The following is a 19667-nucleotide window of genomic DNA, read 5'->3' on the forward strand; positions in this document are numbered from 1 at the left end:
TCTTCCATTTACAATTTTTTCTTAGTATCGACTTTTTTATTTTTCAGATAAATTCAGTGTAGGTGCATCTTAGATAAATAAATAATTTTACATAACAAGTTATCTTAAAGACCATAGACATGGATTGACGAGAGAGGGAAGAGCAATTTCTATGCCTCTGCCTTAACTCTCCCTGCCTTCCTAGATCTGACCAGTGTTTTGGTTTCATCCACATACGCTTGTGAATCTTTGTTCTCAGTGATGAATTTTGTTAAGTCTCGTAATAGGAGTAGCCTGACGGATGAAAGTAGCAACTTGTGCATATCTCTCAAAGTCACAAAATATAAACCTGATATAAAATCTGTCATCAGTAATGCAGCAGCAAAAGTCCCACTGATAATATCAAACGGAGTCATAAAGTTTTCTGTCGGACTATCAGTGTACATGTATACATTAAAAAATAAATGTATTTTTCATCATCATATACTGTGTTTTTGTCGCTTGAATGAATTTTATTATTTCTTCAAGGTTCTTCACATACGTACACCTTAAGAGATATCAAGGAGGCATAACATGTTCTCAAAAAATTAGGGTTGGCACGCAGAAGAATTTTGAGTCTGAGATTTTGCTGGTTTTGGCACGCACTCACAAAAAGGTTGCCCACCCCTGGGTTAGGAAATGGATTGCAGCAGCTTCCTCTTTCTCCTCCTTTGCATTTTCAGAATCACAAGTCAAAAGTGTAGGAGTTTAAAGAATGCACTGGGTTTATAGAGGGAAGAAGAGAGGAAAAGAAGGAGGGACAACAGTGAGAAGAATGACATTTTGCCTGAAGAGGGTATCGATAGGAAAGACTTTCCCTCCACCCTTATAGGTTCAATAGCTGGGTCTATGATATACACTGGCAACAGGCAGATGAACAAGAGAAAAGGTAAACACATTTATTAATTTCTAATATTAGGAGCACTTAGAAAAACAGTACTCCCAAAAGCAGTGAAATTTGAGAATTTACGTATCATCTCAATAGGGGAATGGGAAGGAGGATTAGGCCTCTCAGGTGAAAGTAAATGATTTTATTTATTTCTTTATTTTTTAGAGTTTAAAGTGGAAGAGTTTATCAGTGAAGCAGAAAAAAGGCTACTCCACAGACAGAGCAGCCGAGAGTAAATGATTCTGAAAAAAGGTGAATGAGCCCTTAGAAAAATAGATGGAGATATGATGGTTTGCAACCAAGTGTACCAAGATGCAGTGTGTTCTGGACTTCTAGTCTCCTCCCCATTTGCATGTTTTTTAAAAAATATATTTTATTGATTTTTATAGAGAGGAAGGGAGAGGGATAGAGGGTCAGAAACATCGATGAGAGAGAAACATCGATCAGCTGCCTCCTGCACACTCCCCAATGGGGATGTGCCTGCAACCAAGGTACATGCCCTTGACCGGAATCGAACCCGAGACCCTTCAGTCCGCAGGCTGACGCTCTATCCACTGAGCCAAACCAGGTAGGGCCCCATTTGCATGTTTGAAACAAGATTGTGGCTACATCTACGTTCCAGCCAGCAGGAAACAGTAAAGTGGGCACACGTGGTCTATTAAGGGAAGGACACTTCACTTTAAAAAATAAATAAATAAAATTATATATATATATTTCAGAGAAGAAGGGAGAGAGAGAAAGATAGAAACATCAATGATGAGAGAGAATCATTGGTCGGCTGCCTCCTGCACAACCCCTACTGGGGATCGAGCCCACAACCGGGGCATGTGCCCTTGATCAGAATCAGGCATGTGCGCTTCACTCTCAGGCCAATGTTCTATCCACTGAGCCAAACCAGCTAGGGTGACACTGCACTTTTAATGTCTGCTCACTTGGGGAGAACCTACTCATATAACCATAGCTAATGACAATAGAGGGAGAAACAGTCTGTCTGGCTGCTACGAGCCTGCTGTAGTCTTCTTCCCTGGGAGATGGATTTTAAAAATATAGTTGACAACTTCTCCACAGGGAGCTTTTACTATTTTTCTATTATTTGAAAGAGTTCATATGGTTGCAGTGATCTCTTCCTTAACGGTTAATACAACTTACATGCAAAATCTTAAGGGTCTAGTATTTTTTTCCATGGGAAATACTTTTAATGTATGATTGAAGCACTTCACTGTGATAGAACTATTGTTGTGGACCAACATTGGCGAGAGTAAGACAACCAACTCCAATTAGGTCTTAAGCAGCAAGTGAGGATTTATTGAAAAGCTGGCCAGCGACTGCCATAGGCGTTCTCTCCTACGACAGCGCTGACCCTGGTTCTGGGCCAGCCTTTTATTCACTGAAACTATACAACGGTTGGCTAAACACATATAAAGTTACCTGGGACTGAAAGGGCGAGGGCTGCACCCTCCATCTTGCCCCGAATCCTCCATTTTGGGCAGCAGCCATGTGCTCAGCATGGAGCTTCTTCCCGGAAGCCCAAACCTCTGCTAGCCACACCTAGGATTTCTTTAAACTAACCAATGATAATCAAGGGAAGTGCGCACCATAGATACGACCACATCCTGTGTAACAAGACACCGACTTGCGCCTGGCCAATCGGCAGGGCCCACAGTCCTCTCTCCTCCCCTTACTATGAAACCCCTTTCCCCACAGAGTTGGCTCTCGCTCTGCCGCTTGCCACTGCGTCGGTGAGTGTGGGGGGAGCTCAAGCTAGCTTGAATAAAGATTCTTATGCTTTTGCATCGGACACGGCTGGCTCCCTGGTGTGGTCTCTTGGGGATCCTGAAATCTGGGCATAACAGGACATATTAATCAACACTGCCCCGTTACCAAGGTATTATTAATCAACTTGCCCCGTTTCTCTAGCTACTAATATCAACTTGCCCCGTTGCCCTAGCTATTATAAACTTGCCCAGTTTCCCAGACTACCCTCGACCATAGTTGGTTCTATTTCCCCAGTAACTGCCATCATACCTGAGAGGGATATTCAGAGGTTAAGAGATTTTACAAGGGGGGCTTAACTGTAACACTATTTAGGCTTTTCATTATTTCTCAAGTAAGTTTTTGTAGGTTATATTTTTTTCCTAAAAATTTGGCAGTTTGATTTAAATTTTAAATTCATTAGCATGAAGTTATTTGTATAATTACTATTTAATTATCTTTTAAATATTTGCCAAATCTGCTATTATATTTCCCTCATTTTTAATTCTACTATTAATTATTTGTGACTTTCCTCTTTTTCTTTTTTTCATCATTCTCACCAGAAGTTTATCAGTCTTCTCAAATAAACATCTTTTAGTTTTGTACATACTCTTAATTATGTCTTTGCTTTCTAGTTTATTTTCTGCTTTTATCTCATTTTCTTTCCTCTACTTTTTTCAGTTATTCTTTTTTTTAACTTCATAAACTTACAAATTTCCTGCTTTTCTTATTTCCTAATATAAATGTTTAAAACTAAAAAGAAATTGTTTTTCTACATGCTGCTTTAGATGCATTCTAAAAGTTTTGATATTTGATATTTTCATTATCACTCGGTTTAAGATTTCTTAATGTTTATCATAATTTCTGTGTGGTCTCACAGGTTAGTTAATGGTGCATTTTTATGTCACAAATAAATTATAAGTTACCTTTTTTGGTTGTTGTTATTTGTTTTTTTTGTTAATCCTCACCTGAGGATATTTTTTCCATTGATTTTTTTTTTTTTTTCCGATGCAAAAGCATAAGAGTCTTTATTCAGGCCTGGGCTTGGCTCCCCCAGCATCCTTACCGACGCAGCGGCGAGACGAGAGAGAGAGAGAGAGAGAGAGAGACCGAGCTTTGTGAGTAGAGGGGTTTTATAGGGGGGTTGGAGTAAGGGGAGGAGAGAGGCCTGTGGGCCCCGCCAATTGGCCAGGCGCAAGTCGATGTCTTGTTACACAGGATGTGGTCGTATCTATGGCGCGCACTTCCCTTGATTATCATTGGTTAGTTTAAAGAAATCCTAGGTGTGGCTAGCAGAGGTTTGGGCTTCCGGGAAGAAGCTCCTTGCTGAGCACATGGCTGCTGCCCAAAATGGAGGATTCGGGGCAAGATGGAGGGCGTAGCCCTCGCCCTTTCATTCCCCCCTTGTCTTGAGACTTCCGGCTCAATCATGAGACGGACTGCATTTCTATTTCACCATTGGTAGAGGCCTGTACTGGGCGCGCAGAACTATCAACTGAACCACCCCTATATGCTTCTTGACAAATTGGAGTAGTCTGTTAATAATGCAAGGGCCAAAAGTCAACAGCATTAGGAGGATTACAAGGGGTCCAGCGAGGTCCGTTGTCCTCCCGAGGGTGATCTGCAGCGGGTGTGTCTGGTTAGAGGTCATCTTCCACTCAGGCTCCCTGCTGTCCTGGGCACAGGAGCTGGGCTTGTGACCTGGAAGAGACAAACTATAACAAATGGTCCGGTGGAAAGGAAAGAAACCATTTTAGTTTTAACAACCTCTATTGAAATAGGATTTTTCTTCTTAAAATTCCTCTATGGCTATCAAAAAGCCAAATCAAGACTAATTTATCTCCTGATGTTTGCATAAACACAAGAATGGTAACGGACTACCTTTGCTGGAATTTCATGATTGAATCTTAATGTGCCCCGTAGGGCCAGGAAGCCAAGCCATCCATCAGGCCTGCCTGCAGTATCTGCTGAGTTAGGTGAATCCCTCACCTGTAGCAACTCCACCTGAGCCCACGCTCTAGGCTTTAAGGCCCATCTCAGTAGCCCTCCTATTCATTGCGACCCAGAGTGTGTGGGGGTTCTGCAGGGATGCAGAGGCATCCTTATTGCTCCCTTTCTACTCTGACCAACTGCCAGTGATGGTAGGGCATGGGCCTGATGCTCCAGCGCCAGCCATCTTCAGGCTCCCAAGCAGGATACCAGGCTTTCTTCGTGGCATTCTTACTGGCTTTAAGTCTTTAGAGCTCAAACAGGGCTCTTTAAAACATGATACTCCAGTCAAAGTTTTCCGTTAATAAAACCACTATTAGGAACCAGTCTTATTGAATCTATGCAAAGAAATGTATTGCCATGACTTACTTAGCATTGCCAATATTTCAGAGGAATTATATAAGGAGAAAAACATACTGATCTGCTCTAAGATTTTTTGATTTTCCTTTTAACATTTCTCTTCTCCTTCTTATCATGTACACAACCTTTATAAATTTTGTACTTTCAAATTAGCCTTTAAAAATGCATAATCATAATTCCAAAATTTCAGTCCAATACAGAAATATCACAGAGCAAATCAAAGTCCCTAGTACACAAACATAGACAGAAATTTTTACTAGTTAGGCGGGCCGATTCCACCTCTGACAGAGAGCAAGCACCCTTTGGGAAAAGAACCCAGCGGCCGCTCAGGGGTGTTTTGCTATTGGTCAGAGCACTCAGCCTTGAAGAACATTCCCCATTAAAAACTTTGAGAAGGTTTTTTTTAAAGAAAACAAAACAAAACAGAAATAAACAAAAACACTTTTACACAGGCGCATGCCACATTTACAGCACAAAATACCAACAAATCAGTTTCAATTGTGCAGAGATACAGAACAAGTCCCTTAGAGATCCTTGATAATCTAGATCAGTAATCCATTCACACAATCTCCCAAAAGTTAAAGAGGAAGGAAAGAACCATTCAATGTCCTCCAAGAGGATTTCGGTGAAATGACAAAATCGACAGATCACAAAGGTATTGATTACATCTCAAGGTTTGGAATGAGGAACCTAGTTTGATAAACACATTATCTAGAGCCCTTGGGTAACCTGGGTTAAAGACCAGTATGCCGACATTCCTTTTTGGCTAAATCAGAGGGAGGGGCCTTTGCTGTTTCAAGATGGCGGCCCCCAGGGGAGCGGCAAGCCATGTGGCTGACATGGCGGCTGCCAAGTCATGCAGCCCAAAATGGTGGCTGTCTACACTGTTTTTTGCAAACCAAGATCCCTAAAAGATAGATGGCCAACATTATATTGCAGACAAACTGAAATCTCATTAGCTGTTTATATCTTTTATAATTATCTTAAAGAATATCAATTAAATTTAAACTGGTCCTTGCATCAAAAATCTTCAGTTGAGGTCACAAAATCAATCCTCCCTTCTCAATCAGACCAATAAGCAAAGGCATTTAGTTACCACAATTACACAATTTTTCCCAATTCAATCCTAACCTTAAACTTTTAGCTGGCAAGTCAAATATTCAGCATTTCTCAATCTGTAACATTTTTAAGAATAAACTTCAAAAATGCAAGACATAATCAACCAACAGATTCAATTCTGTCCTCTAGCAATATTTCAGCATTATTTCACTTCAAAATACCTAGACATAAGTTTTTTACAAACAAACTTTGTCCCGACCCCATGATGATCGGCGACGAGAGACAGACAAGGGAGGGGGTGACCTGTTTTCACAGATCCTCACTCAGATGCCCGCCTGACCGAAGTTGTGGAGCCACACAAAGGAGAGGAGAGGGCAGGCTCCCTCCCTCCACACTCACACACTTTCACCAGACATTCATTCAGAGTTTAAACAATCCATCCAATTCCTAACAATTTCCCAATTCCTGAGGGAGCTCTATAGCCTCCCCTAATCTCTTTGAAATGATCAATCATAATACTTAAAGGAGTAATTTGAGTCTGTCCCATAATGTCCGTCTAGTAAGTCCACAGAATAAAACAGAAAAACACAAAAACAGACACCAAAAGGGCCCCAAAGTGCAGTCTTCCAACTCCATGGAAGCGAACTCGAAAGCTAGATGATGGCCGTACACCAACTGGCGGGAGCGACCCGCCTCGTCTCAGATCCTTGAGGGGAAACCACATCCCTCGTGAGGGGAATACTCATCCTGCCAGAGGGGGAGGGGAACGTCTTCTGACTCCCCCGGCCCATGGTCCTTCAGCAGTGCGTCCACCTAGACCGCTTTGGGCACTACAGAATTTCAGAAGTGAGCTCACACAGGACAGAACACACAAGACAGGACAGAACATATAACACACAGAACAGAATACACAACACACAGACACCTACTGCAGTCAGTCAGACTCTCCGGATTGGGGGTCCCTCGAGGGTCTTGGGGATCCCGGACGAGCCCCCAAATGTATGCCCAGATTTCAGGATCCCGAAGAAACCACACCAGGGAGCCAGACGTGTCCGATGCAAAAGCATAAGAGTCTTTATTCAAGCCCGGGCTTGGCTCCCCCAGCCTCCTTACTGACGCAGCGGCGAGACGAGAGAGAGCTCCATTGATTTTTAGAGAGAGTGGGAGGGAGGGGGAGGGAGGGAGAGAGAGAGAGGAAGAGAGAGAGAGAAGAGAAACATTGATGTGCTCGGCTGGTGTGGCTCAGTGGTTGAGTGTCCACCTATGAAACAGGAGGTCACAGTTCCATTCCTGGTCAGATTTGATACCCATTTATGGGCTTGATCCCCGTAGGGGCATGCAGGAGTGAGCCCATCAATAACTCTCATCATTGATGTTTCTATCTCTCTCCCTCTTCCTTCCTCTCTGAAATCAATAAAAATATATTTTAAAAAAAGAGAAACATCAATGTGAGGTAGACACATCAATTGGTTGCCTCTCCTGGGGGCTGGGAATTGAATCTGCAACCCAAGTACATGCCCTGGACTGGGAATCAAACCCACAATCCTTTGGTCCATGGCAGACACTCCAACTGATGGAGAAAATAAGACATTTGGGGAGGGGGCAACCTAGCAATATGAATCTGTGCCAGTAACTTAATGTACATTCTTGATAGCCTATAATTAAGTCACTGCCCCTTTCTCCACAATCTGGTCTAGCAAGACCTGTTTTCCTAATTACTCGCAATTTACAAAGCTCCAGGGGATGTCACTGACACCACCCAGACCAGGCCTTTAGATACAATCTAACTTCCCCATTAAACTGACCCAGGAGGGGCTGAGGAAGCCCACCACAAAAGCCTGGCAGTTAGGAAACAGATAGAAAACAAAGAAACGGAAGGGTATAATGAGAAAGCTTCCTCCATATTGGCTTACTCAGGATTTGGAGAACTGACCCCCTGAGTCACTCTACTAGTACATGTGAAACATCTGAAAATAAATGGGTTTATCCTGGACCTCCAAGTACCCCTGTGTATTTTTCGGTCGCCTGGTAAATTCTGTAACACAACCACTGAATGACACTGGCTAGGACTTTAAGTTACCTTTTCATTTATCCGAATTAAAGTCAGAGACCATGGCCAGTAGAGTATTCTGAGTACTAGGCATTGTTACCCTTTTTTCTTATTCTAGCCCCTGTTCCTTGAACAAAACCTGTCCTTAACTCTTTCTTCCTCTTGGAAGAAGTTCTTATTTTCCTCTTATACCCAGCACTACCCCAACTGACGTGCAGCATTTGCCTGAATCTAGAGTGAGTGGTGCATAGGCTCAAACTGAAACTCATGCATGTAGGTAATATTTAGCTCCCTATATAGTGCATTGCTCCTAACACTAGCAGACAGCATTTATCAACGGCCCACTGTGTGCCAGGCACAATACTAAGAATCTTATATATATTACTGGAGGCCCAGTGCACGAATTCATGCATGGGTAGGGTCCCTAGGCTTGGATGACGATCGGGGATGGGGCCGTCTATTTCCAGACCCGACTGGGGCCAATGGGGTCAGACCGGCTGGGGATAGACCGCGGGAGGGCTCCAGGGCATGTCCAGCCCTCTTGCCAATCCCCAGAAGCAGGACCCCAGCAGCAAGCTAACCTACTGGTTGGAGTGTCTGCCCCCTGGTGGTTAGTGTGCATCATAGCGACTGGTCAAGCGGTCGACTGAATGGCTGGCTGATTGGTTGGACACTTAGCATATTACACTTTTATTATATAGGATCTTATTTAATCGTCTCAACAAGACCATTATTAACCCTCATTTTGCAGAGAAGGAAATTGAGGGACCAAATAATTAAGTAACTTTTCCTAAGGCACCCATCTGCAAGTGGTAGCACCAAGAGTGTTTGTCAGCCCCACAGCCTATGCTGTGTGAGCACTCACATGAGGTTTGCTGAACAAAGAATTTTTCCTTTCTGTAGTCAACAGCCGAAATGCCGTTTATTGCCACTGGGTCATGCATTCACTTAATACTCTATTATCACTTCACATAAAACATTCAACACTTGTTGGAAACACTCAGACATTTGAAATTATCTTCCTTTTGGAATATTTCAAGTCATCACTGAAGCAATATTATAGAAATTATAAAACTGCTGCTACCTATCTTTTAATATCAGATGTTTTGGTGTTACATGTTTTTCTGATACCCAACAGACACCCTCTAACCACATTTTTTTTCTTAATGGTCCCTGTTAAAGCTCAGTGAATGTTAAGTTGATTAAGATGATTTTCAATCTTATACAACAGTTACTTTTTCTTGTTTCTTCTTTCACATAACTTTTCTTTTTCCTCATGGTAGATGGCATTTTCCACAACCAATTCCACATATGTTTAAGTTTTTTATTGCATATTTATGTACATGGGTATAAAAATTCAAAAATAAGAAAAGCTGAATACATATTATGGAGTATATTTTATTACTCATTTAAAAATATTTTTATTGATTTCAGAGAGAGAGAGAAAGGGACAGGGAGAGAGAGAAATATCAATGATGAGAGAGAACATTGATTGGCTGCCTCCTGCAAGCCCCCCACTGGGGTTCAAGTCCACAGTCTGGGATGTGCCCTGACTGGAAATTGAACCCTGAAGTAGGGCACTGATGTAGAGTTAGAAGTATCGATGATGAGAAAGAAACATCGATCAGCTGCCTCCTGCACACTCCCCACCAGGGATGTGCCCGCAACCAAGGTACATGCCCTTGACCAGGATCGAACCCTGGACCCTTCAGTCCGCAGGCCAACGCTCTCTCCGCTGAGCCAAACCGGTCAGGGCCATGGTAATTATTTTTAAGCATAAAATTCAGTGGCACTTACTACATTCACAGTGTTGTACAACTGATACTAGACACAATGAGTCCAACGTATGAACGTTTATTCCAATAATGCCAGCAGTATGGGGAGAGCAGTCGGTCAAGCTGGAAATTCTGCTCTCACTCCCCTCGCCAGTTGGCTGATTTTATGTATATGCGTGAGGGAGAAGATAAGTGCAGCAGCTGCAAGCTGCAAGTATGTGTAGCAAGGAAAGGGGAGGGAAGTCCAGCTTTTAGGAGCTCCAAGTTCTGAAACAAGGTAGTTAATCTTGTATGATGTTACAAACAGCTCAGCCTGTTCCTGGGACCAGAGAATAGTCAGCATTCCTGAGGCAAACTCCCGGAGGGGGTCAGGATGGGGCACAGCAACCAAATTAAAGCCTGTCCTGTCCTTGATCTCTTCACAAAATGTATTTCTTTTCTGAGTAATGGACCCATCTAGGCATCTTATCTTTTTACAGCCTTGTTTTCTCCTCCAGTTTCCCAGGGTCTGTAAGAAAGCCTCTTATCTATAGTTAGTGAGGTGAATAATTATTAAACAACTGTGGCTCTACTCTTATTACATGCCCTTTCCCCCATCACAACTATCACCACTGTCCATTTGTAGAACTTTCTCATCATTCCAAATTGAAACTCTTCACGTATTAAACAATAGCCCCTGATACACCCCTCATTTTTCTCCTGATAATCTCTATTATACTTTCTGTCTCTATGAATTTCCCTATTCTACATGCCTCATATAAGTGAAATCAAATATTTATCTTCTGTGTCTGATTTATTTAAATTATTTATTTTATTTAAATAAAACCATTTATTTAAATGGTTTTAAGTTTTATCCATGTTATAGCACGTGTCAGAATTTCATTCCTTTTAGAGGTGAAATAATATTCCATTGGGTATATACAACATTTTATTTAACCATTCATCTATTGATAGATACTTGGGTTGTTTCTATCTAATGTGGATAGTGCTTCTATGAACATTGGTGTACAAGTTTCTATTTGAGTCCTTGCCTTCAATCCTCTTGGGTGTATTCCTAGGAGTAGAATTGCTAGATCATGTGAGAATTCTATATTTAGCTTTTTGAGGAGCCTCCAAACTGTTTCCATAGCACTGCATCATGTTACATTCCCACCAGCAACGCACAAGGGTTTCAAGTTCTCCCCATCCTTATTTTCTGTTTTGTTCTCTATGATATGATAAAGTTATCCTAGTGGGTATGATGCGGTATCTCATTGTGACATAATCGTCTACATTTGAACTCTTGAGAGGCAAGGGAATTGAAATTAGAATTTAACCTGGGCCGGTGTTGCTCAGTGGTTGAGCATCAACCTATGAACCAGGAGGTCAGGGTTAGATTCCCAGGCAGGGCACATGTCTGAGTTTTGAGCCCGATCCCCAGTGCGAGGTATGCAGGAGGTAGCCGATCAATGATTCTCTTTCATCGTTGATGTTTAGCTCTCTCTCCCTTTTTCTTCCTCTCTCTGAAATCAATAAAAACATTTAAAAAATCAAAGTAAAATAAAAGCAATTTATTTTTTTTAAAAGGAAATATTTGTAATGATGTGGGCAGGCTGAAGGCAAACCAGGAAAGGATGAGGGAGCTTCTCAGGGTTAGCAAGAGCCTGGAGAAGCCATAGCCCTTGGGCCTTAGAGGGCAAGGGGAGGAAATAGTTATTAGAACCCAAAGAATGGAGCTGGAAGAGAGGGCTGCCAGATAGGAATCATGGCCTCCAGAAAGACATAGTGACCAGCAGGTAGGGAGCCAGAGAAAGAAATACTTTAGACTTCCTCTCCTCGTGCTTTGTACTCTCTAGCAGTGCCCCTCAGTTGGCCAAATCCAATTAGAAACAACGTTAGGCACAATAAGGACCCTCCAAGATGCCCATGTTCTAATCCCTAAAACTTATGAATATGTTACTTTACAAAGCAAGAGACCTTACAGGTGTGATGAAGAATCTTGAGATGGGGAATGCCCAGGTGGACCCACTGTAATCATAAAGGTCCTTGAGAGTGAAAGAGAGGCAGGCGTGTCAGAGAAAGGGAGAGAGAAAGAGAGGGGGAAAGGAGGAGACTGAAGATGCTCTGCTGCTGAATTTGAAGACAGAGGCCAGGGCCATAAGCCAAGGAATGCAGATGGCCTTTAGAAGCTAGAAAAGCCAAATAAACAGATGCAGCCAAGCTAAAACATTGATCTTAGCCTAGTGAAACTCGTTTCAGACTTCTAACAAGTGTGTGTTGTTTTAAGCCATTAAATTTGTGATAATTTGTTATAGCAGCATTACAAAACTAATACAGACACCAAGGGCAAGCCTACTGGTGTAGACCATAATGACCCAATCCCATAGACACAGAACATGGTGGAAAGGGACAGGGTGTTGACACATGGGGCAAACAGAAACTACACAGCACATTTTCCACACTTTTTACACCTCTTTTTACACGCATTCTGTCCTTGGACAAATGAGAAATTTGTTCTGAGACACCCGAGACACACAAAGTCCCATTAACCACATTATCATGGGATGATTTCAGTTCTGTAATACTCCCAACCTGAAACCAAAAACACTCTCTTTTTATTTAAAAAGAGAAAGTTTATTGCTCGGCCGACGTGGCTCAGTGGTTGAGTGTCAACCTATGAACCAGATGGTCACAGTTCAATTCCCGATCAGGGCACATGCCTGGGTTGCGGGCTCCGATCCCCAGTGTGGAGAGTGCAGGAGGCAGCCAATCAATGATTCTCTCTCATCATTGATGTTTCTATCTCTCCCTCTCACTTCCTCTCTGAAATCAATGAGAAAAAAAAATATACACACACACACACACACACACACACAGAGGTAGAAGAAGTGAGTCATAGAATAAATGGGCTAAGGAAACAAGTTACAGAGGCAAAAGAAGGGCCCTTGGAGCTTAGGAGAAAGAGAGAGGTAAGGAAACTACACTTTGGAGTCGGGAGTTGGGAAAGGCATGGGCAAGCTCCATAAATTGTTGGGGGCGGAGACAAAGAAGGGAGAAAAATCATTAACATAAAATGTATTGACTAATTTCTCCACCGCTGTGTTTAGTTCTAAAGCTAAGTTGATAATCATATCTTCTTTCTTCCACCACCCACTGTATAACCTCCTTAGGTCTGCCAGCACCTCTTTTTAGATAGACAGTCTTTTACCTGGTGGGGTGACCCATCCTTTAGGAGGTCTATCTTTATCCAGTTGCCACAGTTTCCCATGAACCGTTATTATCCTTGGTTGTGGCAGTACTGAAAGGCATCACCTGAGTCCTGGGTTCTGGACGTGGTCTCCTTGCTTCCACTTTCAATTTCCCCCTGGTAATCAGGACTGACCGTCTGATCAACAGAGTGACCAACTTCTCTACCTGATGGTTCAGTGGCATGAGAAACTCGAAGTCGTCTGAGGGGAGTCCCAGCTTCCATCTGGACTCTGTTTCCTGGGAAACACATTCCTCTTCTGGGAGCTAGGACCTCTAAATCCACTAACCCCAAGAATTACAGACAGGAAGCAAAATATCCTTCCCTGGGTCTTTAGGTATAATAGTGAGAGGGACACTCCCACTTTAACCCTTAAACTCCCAGATTCACTCATCATAGCTGGGAAACAGATGAACCTCATATAGTACACATAGTTGGATTGCCAATACAGACTCACATGAATCATAGATCTTACCAACTCTGAACTTTGCCACATGCTCTAGTGAGAGTGTGCCGTGGGTCCTTTGTCTTGAGGCTTTTTATCTTTCCTTGTCCGGCTGGAATCCTAGGGGAGGTCTCAGGGGAGGGTCTTAACAGAATATTCATTCGTTTTTCAGGTGTGTCCTTCAATATGTTGATTGATCAAAATGTGCATATAGAGGAGTCAGGGGCTATTTCCTGGTTAGTTTCATTTTTAAAGAATGTCATCAAAAGAATGTCATCAAGAACCTCACTGAGGCCGTTCTGTCCTGGGATGATCTGGACCGTGTAAACCATTTGTTCCTACATATCCTTGGTTAGGGAAGATAAGACCTTGTGATTCCTTAGCTGACTATAAATTGCTCCAATCATTTGACCTTGTTTAATTATTTTGTCTCAGTTTTCCTTAGTCTACTTGTCAAGGAATTTCCCTAGCTTCTTGCCATCCTGCCTCAGTCACTTCCTGATGGAAGGGATTCAGTGTCATCAATCTGCCACAGTGTTGGCTGATTTCCCAGGGAATGGGACCACATTTGGGCTCATCACTGGCTTGGAGTGGTGGTAGTCACAGCCTCAGCCTGGTGAAGGGAAGATGATGTTGTTACACCCATGCATATTAGTTTGCTAGAGCTGCCGACAAAATACCACAGACTGGGTGTCTCACACACAGACATTTATTTCTCACAGTTTTAAGCTAGACGTCCAAGATCAAGATTGTTGGCAAGTTTAGTTCTCCTGAGGCCTCCCTCCTTTGCTTGCATATAGTTATAATCTCATTGTGTCCTCACAAGGCCTTTTCTCTGTATCATATCCCTAGGATTGCCTCTTCTTATAAGGACACCAATCACATTGGATGAGGGCCCATCCCAACATCCTCATTTTATTTTATTTTTAAATATATTTTATTGATTTTTTACAGAGAGGAAAGGAGAGGGATAGAGAGTTAGAAACATCGATCAGCTGCCTCCGCAACCAAGGTACATGTCCTTGACCAGAATCGAACCTGGGACCCTTCAGTCCGCAGGCTGACACTCTATCCACTAAGCCAAACCGGTTAGGACAACATCCTCATTTTAACTGAATGACCTCTTTAAAAGCCCTATTTCCAAATATAGTTATATTCTGAAGTTATTAGGGTTAAGGCTTCAACATTTGATTTTAGTGGAACACTATTCAGTCCATAACACTATGCCTTCTGGACAATCAAAAGTCATGTCTTTCTCATATGCAAAATACAGTCACCCTTATTCCAAGGGCACCAGAGTCTTAACCCACTTCGGCCATCTGTCTACCTGAGCTTTTTCCCTCAGAGTAGATGCCCTCTGGTGGCACTTACATGACACTCTATACCCATTCTGAGAAGTCCATCCTACTGGCTCTCCCCCTAGCCTCTGTTCTCAATCTTCTAATTCTCTTCTTATCAAGTCTCTGCATAACTAGTGAACCATTAGTCACAATCCATGAATCAGTTTAGATACATACCTCAAGTTACTTCTTTTTTTATATGAAGTGCACAATCAAATATATCTTCCTGATTTCTGCCCTTGGGAGGGTATCCCTCAATCATTCTCAGAATTACCCCCAAGTGGGGCTATCCAGCAGTGGCCTTCATTTTTCGCTCGGTGTCAGGTTAGCATTTTTTTCTACTCTAGGCATAGAAAACTCCATGTAAAGCCTTGTAAGATGAAGAGAAGGCAGCAAAGTAGCACATGCATTTACTAAGAAGTTCTGACTCATGTGGGCAATTTAATTGTGACTCTTAAACCTCCATGGACCCAGTGTTTTACTTTTTGATATATTTTTATTGATTTCAGAGACGGAGAGAGAGATAGACACATCAATGATGATAGAAAATTATTGATTGGTTGCCTCCTACACTCCCCTGACTGAAGATGGAGCCCACAACCTGGGCATGTACCCTGACTGGGAATTGAACCATGACCGCCTGGTTCATAGGTCAATGCTCAACCACTGAGCCACACCAGCTGGGTGACCCAGTGGTTTATATAATACTAGAGGCCTGGTGCACGAAATTCATGTACTTGGGGAAGGGGGCGGGGATCCTCAGCCTGGCCTGCACCCTCTCACAGTCCAGGAGCCTTGGAGGATGTCCTGATCGCTCGATCAGGGCCAGGCCCTGGGCTGGGACAAGGAACTGGGGATGGGTGGTGATGACCAACCTCACATGGCACCCAGGCGGGGGGCTGTGACCTCTCGCTGGCTACCTGGGAGAGGGAGTGACGGGGATGGAGGTGCTGTGAGAATTCGGGGTGTCCGCTGAGCTCACTCTCACTCCCCCTGCTACCCTCCCCAGGAACACCAGGGTTTGCACAATGGGGAAGCCCCCGTGCTCAGGTGCCGGGCGCCCATGAGGAGCCCACCCCACATCCACACGACCTCTTCCTGGTGAGCCGGACTGCAGCCACTGGGACCACAGGAGCCGGTTGGGCTTCCTGTGGATTCGCACAGGAGCTGGTCTGTGAGGCCGGCCAGGAGAGACCGTGCTGCCCTCCAGGCTTTCGTGCAGCACCGCTGGGTGGCCCAGAGGCCCATGCTGCGCCCCAGCCTGCGGCATCCAGCTGCATTCATCGCATCTCTGTGTGGGGACTCAGGCACTGTGACTCAGTCAGAGGGGGGTGCGTGGCGGCCCAGATGCCCAGGTGCTGCCCAGGGCCCAGAGGTCAGTTGGGACCTGCCCTTTCAGGCCAGGCGCTCTAGCTTCAATCACTAGCCAGGCCTAGGGACTGCACCTGTGCACGAATTCCGTGCACCGGGCCTTTAGTATTAAATAACGCTGAAAGATATTTAGCTTTCCCCAAGTTACAGTCAGACTGGTAAGTGCCCGACTTGTCTCTGGGAAAAGTTTTACTGAGGATTCACAAACACACCTGTGGGCATCCTGTGGCAGGGTCCTTTGCAGCTCCACTTCTGTGAACTAGTTTACTTCTAGAAACTGCATAAGAGGCTATGAATTCTCACTTCAGTGACTTATGTTAGGTTTCTGCCCACTAGACCTGGAATCCTTGTCTGAATATGTCAAGAAACAGCTTGGTAGGTTTTCCTTGTATTTAATTTCTAAGGCCTTGTTATAAACTCTACATTGTTACATATTTCTACAGGTTACACATTCTAATTACTACCTCATCCCTGTGGGCTATTCTGGTAATTGTATTCACCTTGTCACTGAGGTCTAAGGATTGCCATGCCTCTTCCATTTCTGGACCCCTGTATTCCATTTTGAGATGAGAGAACTCAATTTCTTAGCAACATCCTTCACTGTCATCCCTAGCCAACAAAGAACAGCCACCAGAGTGTTAAAAGGATGCTGGTGTCTGCCTTACGAATGCATTCTGTAATGTGTTGGTGTAGAGCTTGTTCTGCAGGCTCTCCCAGGGAGGTGTGTGGGCCGATTCATGCCCTCATGCTTGAGTGTCGTTTCTCTGAGACTTTAGACTCCTCCCTCTACACCATGTCAGGAAAGTTCAGCCAGCTCAAATTGGTGGGCAATGATTTGGGCCCAATATTCCATTAGCCAACTTAGGAGAACATTTATGCTTCTTCGAGGTGCTTGAGTCAACACATTAAATTCTGATCCCCAGGGAAGTGCACCCAACTGATAACTTTGACCTAATCAAATCACCAGTGTAACACCTTTGGAATCCAAACATATACCTGTTCCTCAGATTCCTGCCCATACAAATTGCTGAGATCTGCAATTTTTTTTCTTCATGTATAGTCTATCTCCTCCTGGGTAAAAGTCTTATATTTCTCTATCTGAGTTATCATTTTAGGTTGAATTGTGCCTCCCCCAAATTTCACGTGTTGAAGTCCTAATCCTCGCTACCTCAGAAAGTGACCTTATTTAGAAATAGGGTCTTAACAGAGGTAATCAAGTCAAAATAAGGTCATTAGTGTGGGCTCTAATAAAATTTGGCTGATGTTCTTATGAAAAGTGCCGGAAGCTGGTCTATTCTTGCTGCTTGACACAGTCGCTGCAGGGAAGAAACATCTGCACAGCATATGTTTCAAGGGACCTGGTGTATATGGCATACTGTTCTCAATATGTTTGCTCCCTTTCTTAGCGCTATGTGTTTTAACCAAGGTCACCTCTCCTAGAAAGGTTGTTTCCCCAGGTGGGGATTTTTCCCTGGAGTTAGGGATTCACAGGTCTAAGGAACAGAATAATCAGTAAAACCCCTTAACTAAGTGCCAGGCGGATAGTTAATCACATTAACTAGGAACAATCACCCTTAAGCTACATAAGCTTTACCTAGGATAATCTTCTTCAGTTACTCCCTTGTAGCTTAACAGAACAATGGAGTAGTGACTTTGGAATGGAGATAACAGACGCCCTAACCTTTAGAATAGAATGGATAGGATTAAAATCAACTGGTATAAATACAGATGTAGCAGGAGAATCAAGACAGAACCTGGAGTTGCAGAGCCACCTTCCTACAGTCGCAGAGCCAACTCTGTGCAGGGAAGGTCCAAAACGACTGCGACCTCAATCAGGCACCTCACAGCTCAGCCCGCCCAGCCCCGACCCCAGCACGCACTCACCACGCTGTTCCTGAAGCCAAGTGACCACCTTGCACCTGGGACCCCTCGCCCAAAGTGAGGGACCAACGTGCTGACACTCCGGTTCAAGCCAAGGCATATTCTGCGCCCGCCATGGCCGACCAAGTGGACATGTCTCTGGACGACATCATTCAGCTGAACCGGAGCCAGCGGGGCGGCCTCGGCCGGGGCCCAGGCCGGGCCGGCTCCCAGGGAGGCCAAGGTGGCGGAGCGCAGGCCGCAGCCCGAATGAGCTGGGGCGGCGGGCCCATCCGGAACCGGAACCGGACGGCCCTCATCCGCGGCGGCGCGGCAGGCGGCCGAGGCAGGAACCGGCCTGCGCCCTACACCCGGCCCAGACAGCTTCCCGACAGGTGGCAACACGACCTTTTCGATGGCGGCTTCCGCGCGGGCGCCGGTGTGGAGACCGGGGGCAAACTGCTGGTGTCCAACCTGGACTTCGCAGTGTCCGACGCGGACATCCAGGAGCTGTTTGCGGACTGCGGGACCCTGAAGAAGGCCGGCGTGCACTACGACCGCTCTGGCCGCAGCCTGGGATCGGCCCACGTGCACTTTGAGCGGAAGGCAGACGCCCTGACAGCCATGCAGCGGTACCACGGCGTCCCCTTGGACGGCCGCCCCATGAACATCCAGCTGGTCACCTCACAGGGAGACACGCAGCGCAGGCCGGGACCCAGTGTCAACAGAGGCGCGAGGACTAGGAACCGAGGATCTGGAGGCTTTGCTGGCGGCACCCGCAGAGGCGCCCGCGGAGGCAGCCGGGGCAGAGGCAGGGGCACCGGCCGGAGTTCCAGGCAGCAGATCTCTGCGGAGGAGCTGGATGCCCAGCTGGACGCTTACAACTCGATGATGGACACCAGCTAACGCACCAGCAAGTCCGCGCGTGCAGCTAGGCTTGGGCCACCTGGCCACACAACCTGGCTGGAGAACCTGGCTGGCTGGAGAACCTGGCTACGCTGCTCATCAACTGAACGCTGTCTCCGTGTCATTCCCTCCTTGCCGACTGCGTCCACACCTTTTTCTCTGAAATCAATAAAAAATATGTTAAAAAAAATACAAATAACAAGAAAGTTAAAAAAAACACACAAAACCTTGAGTGGTTCATGTTTCCATAGTACACACTAAAATAACACATACTAGTGTTTTTAAATAGAAGAGGTATGCCATTCTTCCCAAATGTGCAGTCATAAATACTTTGAAATACAGCCCTATTATGTTTACAAGATCAACATGTACTTCGTATTCTTCCCTGGCAGATAAGAACTAGTGTTATGGTTGTGCTACATAAACATTGCATTCACTTTTTTGTTTTTAAGACACAAAATGGAATCACTTATTCACCAGGACTTTTCCCCTATAAAACTATTCACAAAGTAACTAGCACAGGGAGTTGAATAATAAATCAAACACCATATAAAACCTAGGCTTCTCTATACGTGCAGATCAACAGGCTGAGCTTTGCATGTTACAGGAGACAGAAAGTTCCTCAGA

The 19667-nt window shown here is 44.5% G+C and overlaps 1 protein-coding gene across 1 annotated transcript; it reads left to right on the forward strand.

Moving 5' to 3' along the window:
* The first annotated feature begins 18263 nt into the window (after positions 1–18263).
* Positions 18264–19040, forward strand: LOC102420415 (THO complex subunit 4-like). The gene has a single exon (XM_006086753.3). The coding sequence runs from the start codon at positions 18270–18272 to the stop codon at positions 19038–19040; it is 771 nt and encodes a 256-aa protein (XP_006086815.1). The 5' UTR covers positions 18264–18269.
* The last annotated feature ends 627 nt before the right edge of the window (positions 19041–19667 follow it).

The sequence above is a fragment of the Myotis lucifugus genome, unplaced genomic scaffold (assembly GCF_000147115.1).
Source record: "Myotis lucifugus unplaced genomic scaffold, Myoluc2.0 scaffold_30, whole genome shotgun sequence".
Classification (NCBI taxonomy): domain Eukaryota; kingdom Metazoa; phylum Chordata; class Mammalia; order Chiroptera; family Vespertilionidae; genus Myotis; species Myotis lucifugus.

What these genes read in the sequence shown, in the direction of transcription:
- LOC102420415 (XM_006086753.3), top strand. Translation starts at nt 18,270, where the DNA reads ATGGCCGACCAAGTGGACATGTCTCTGGACGACATCATTCAGCTGAAC.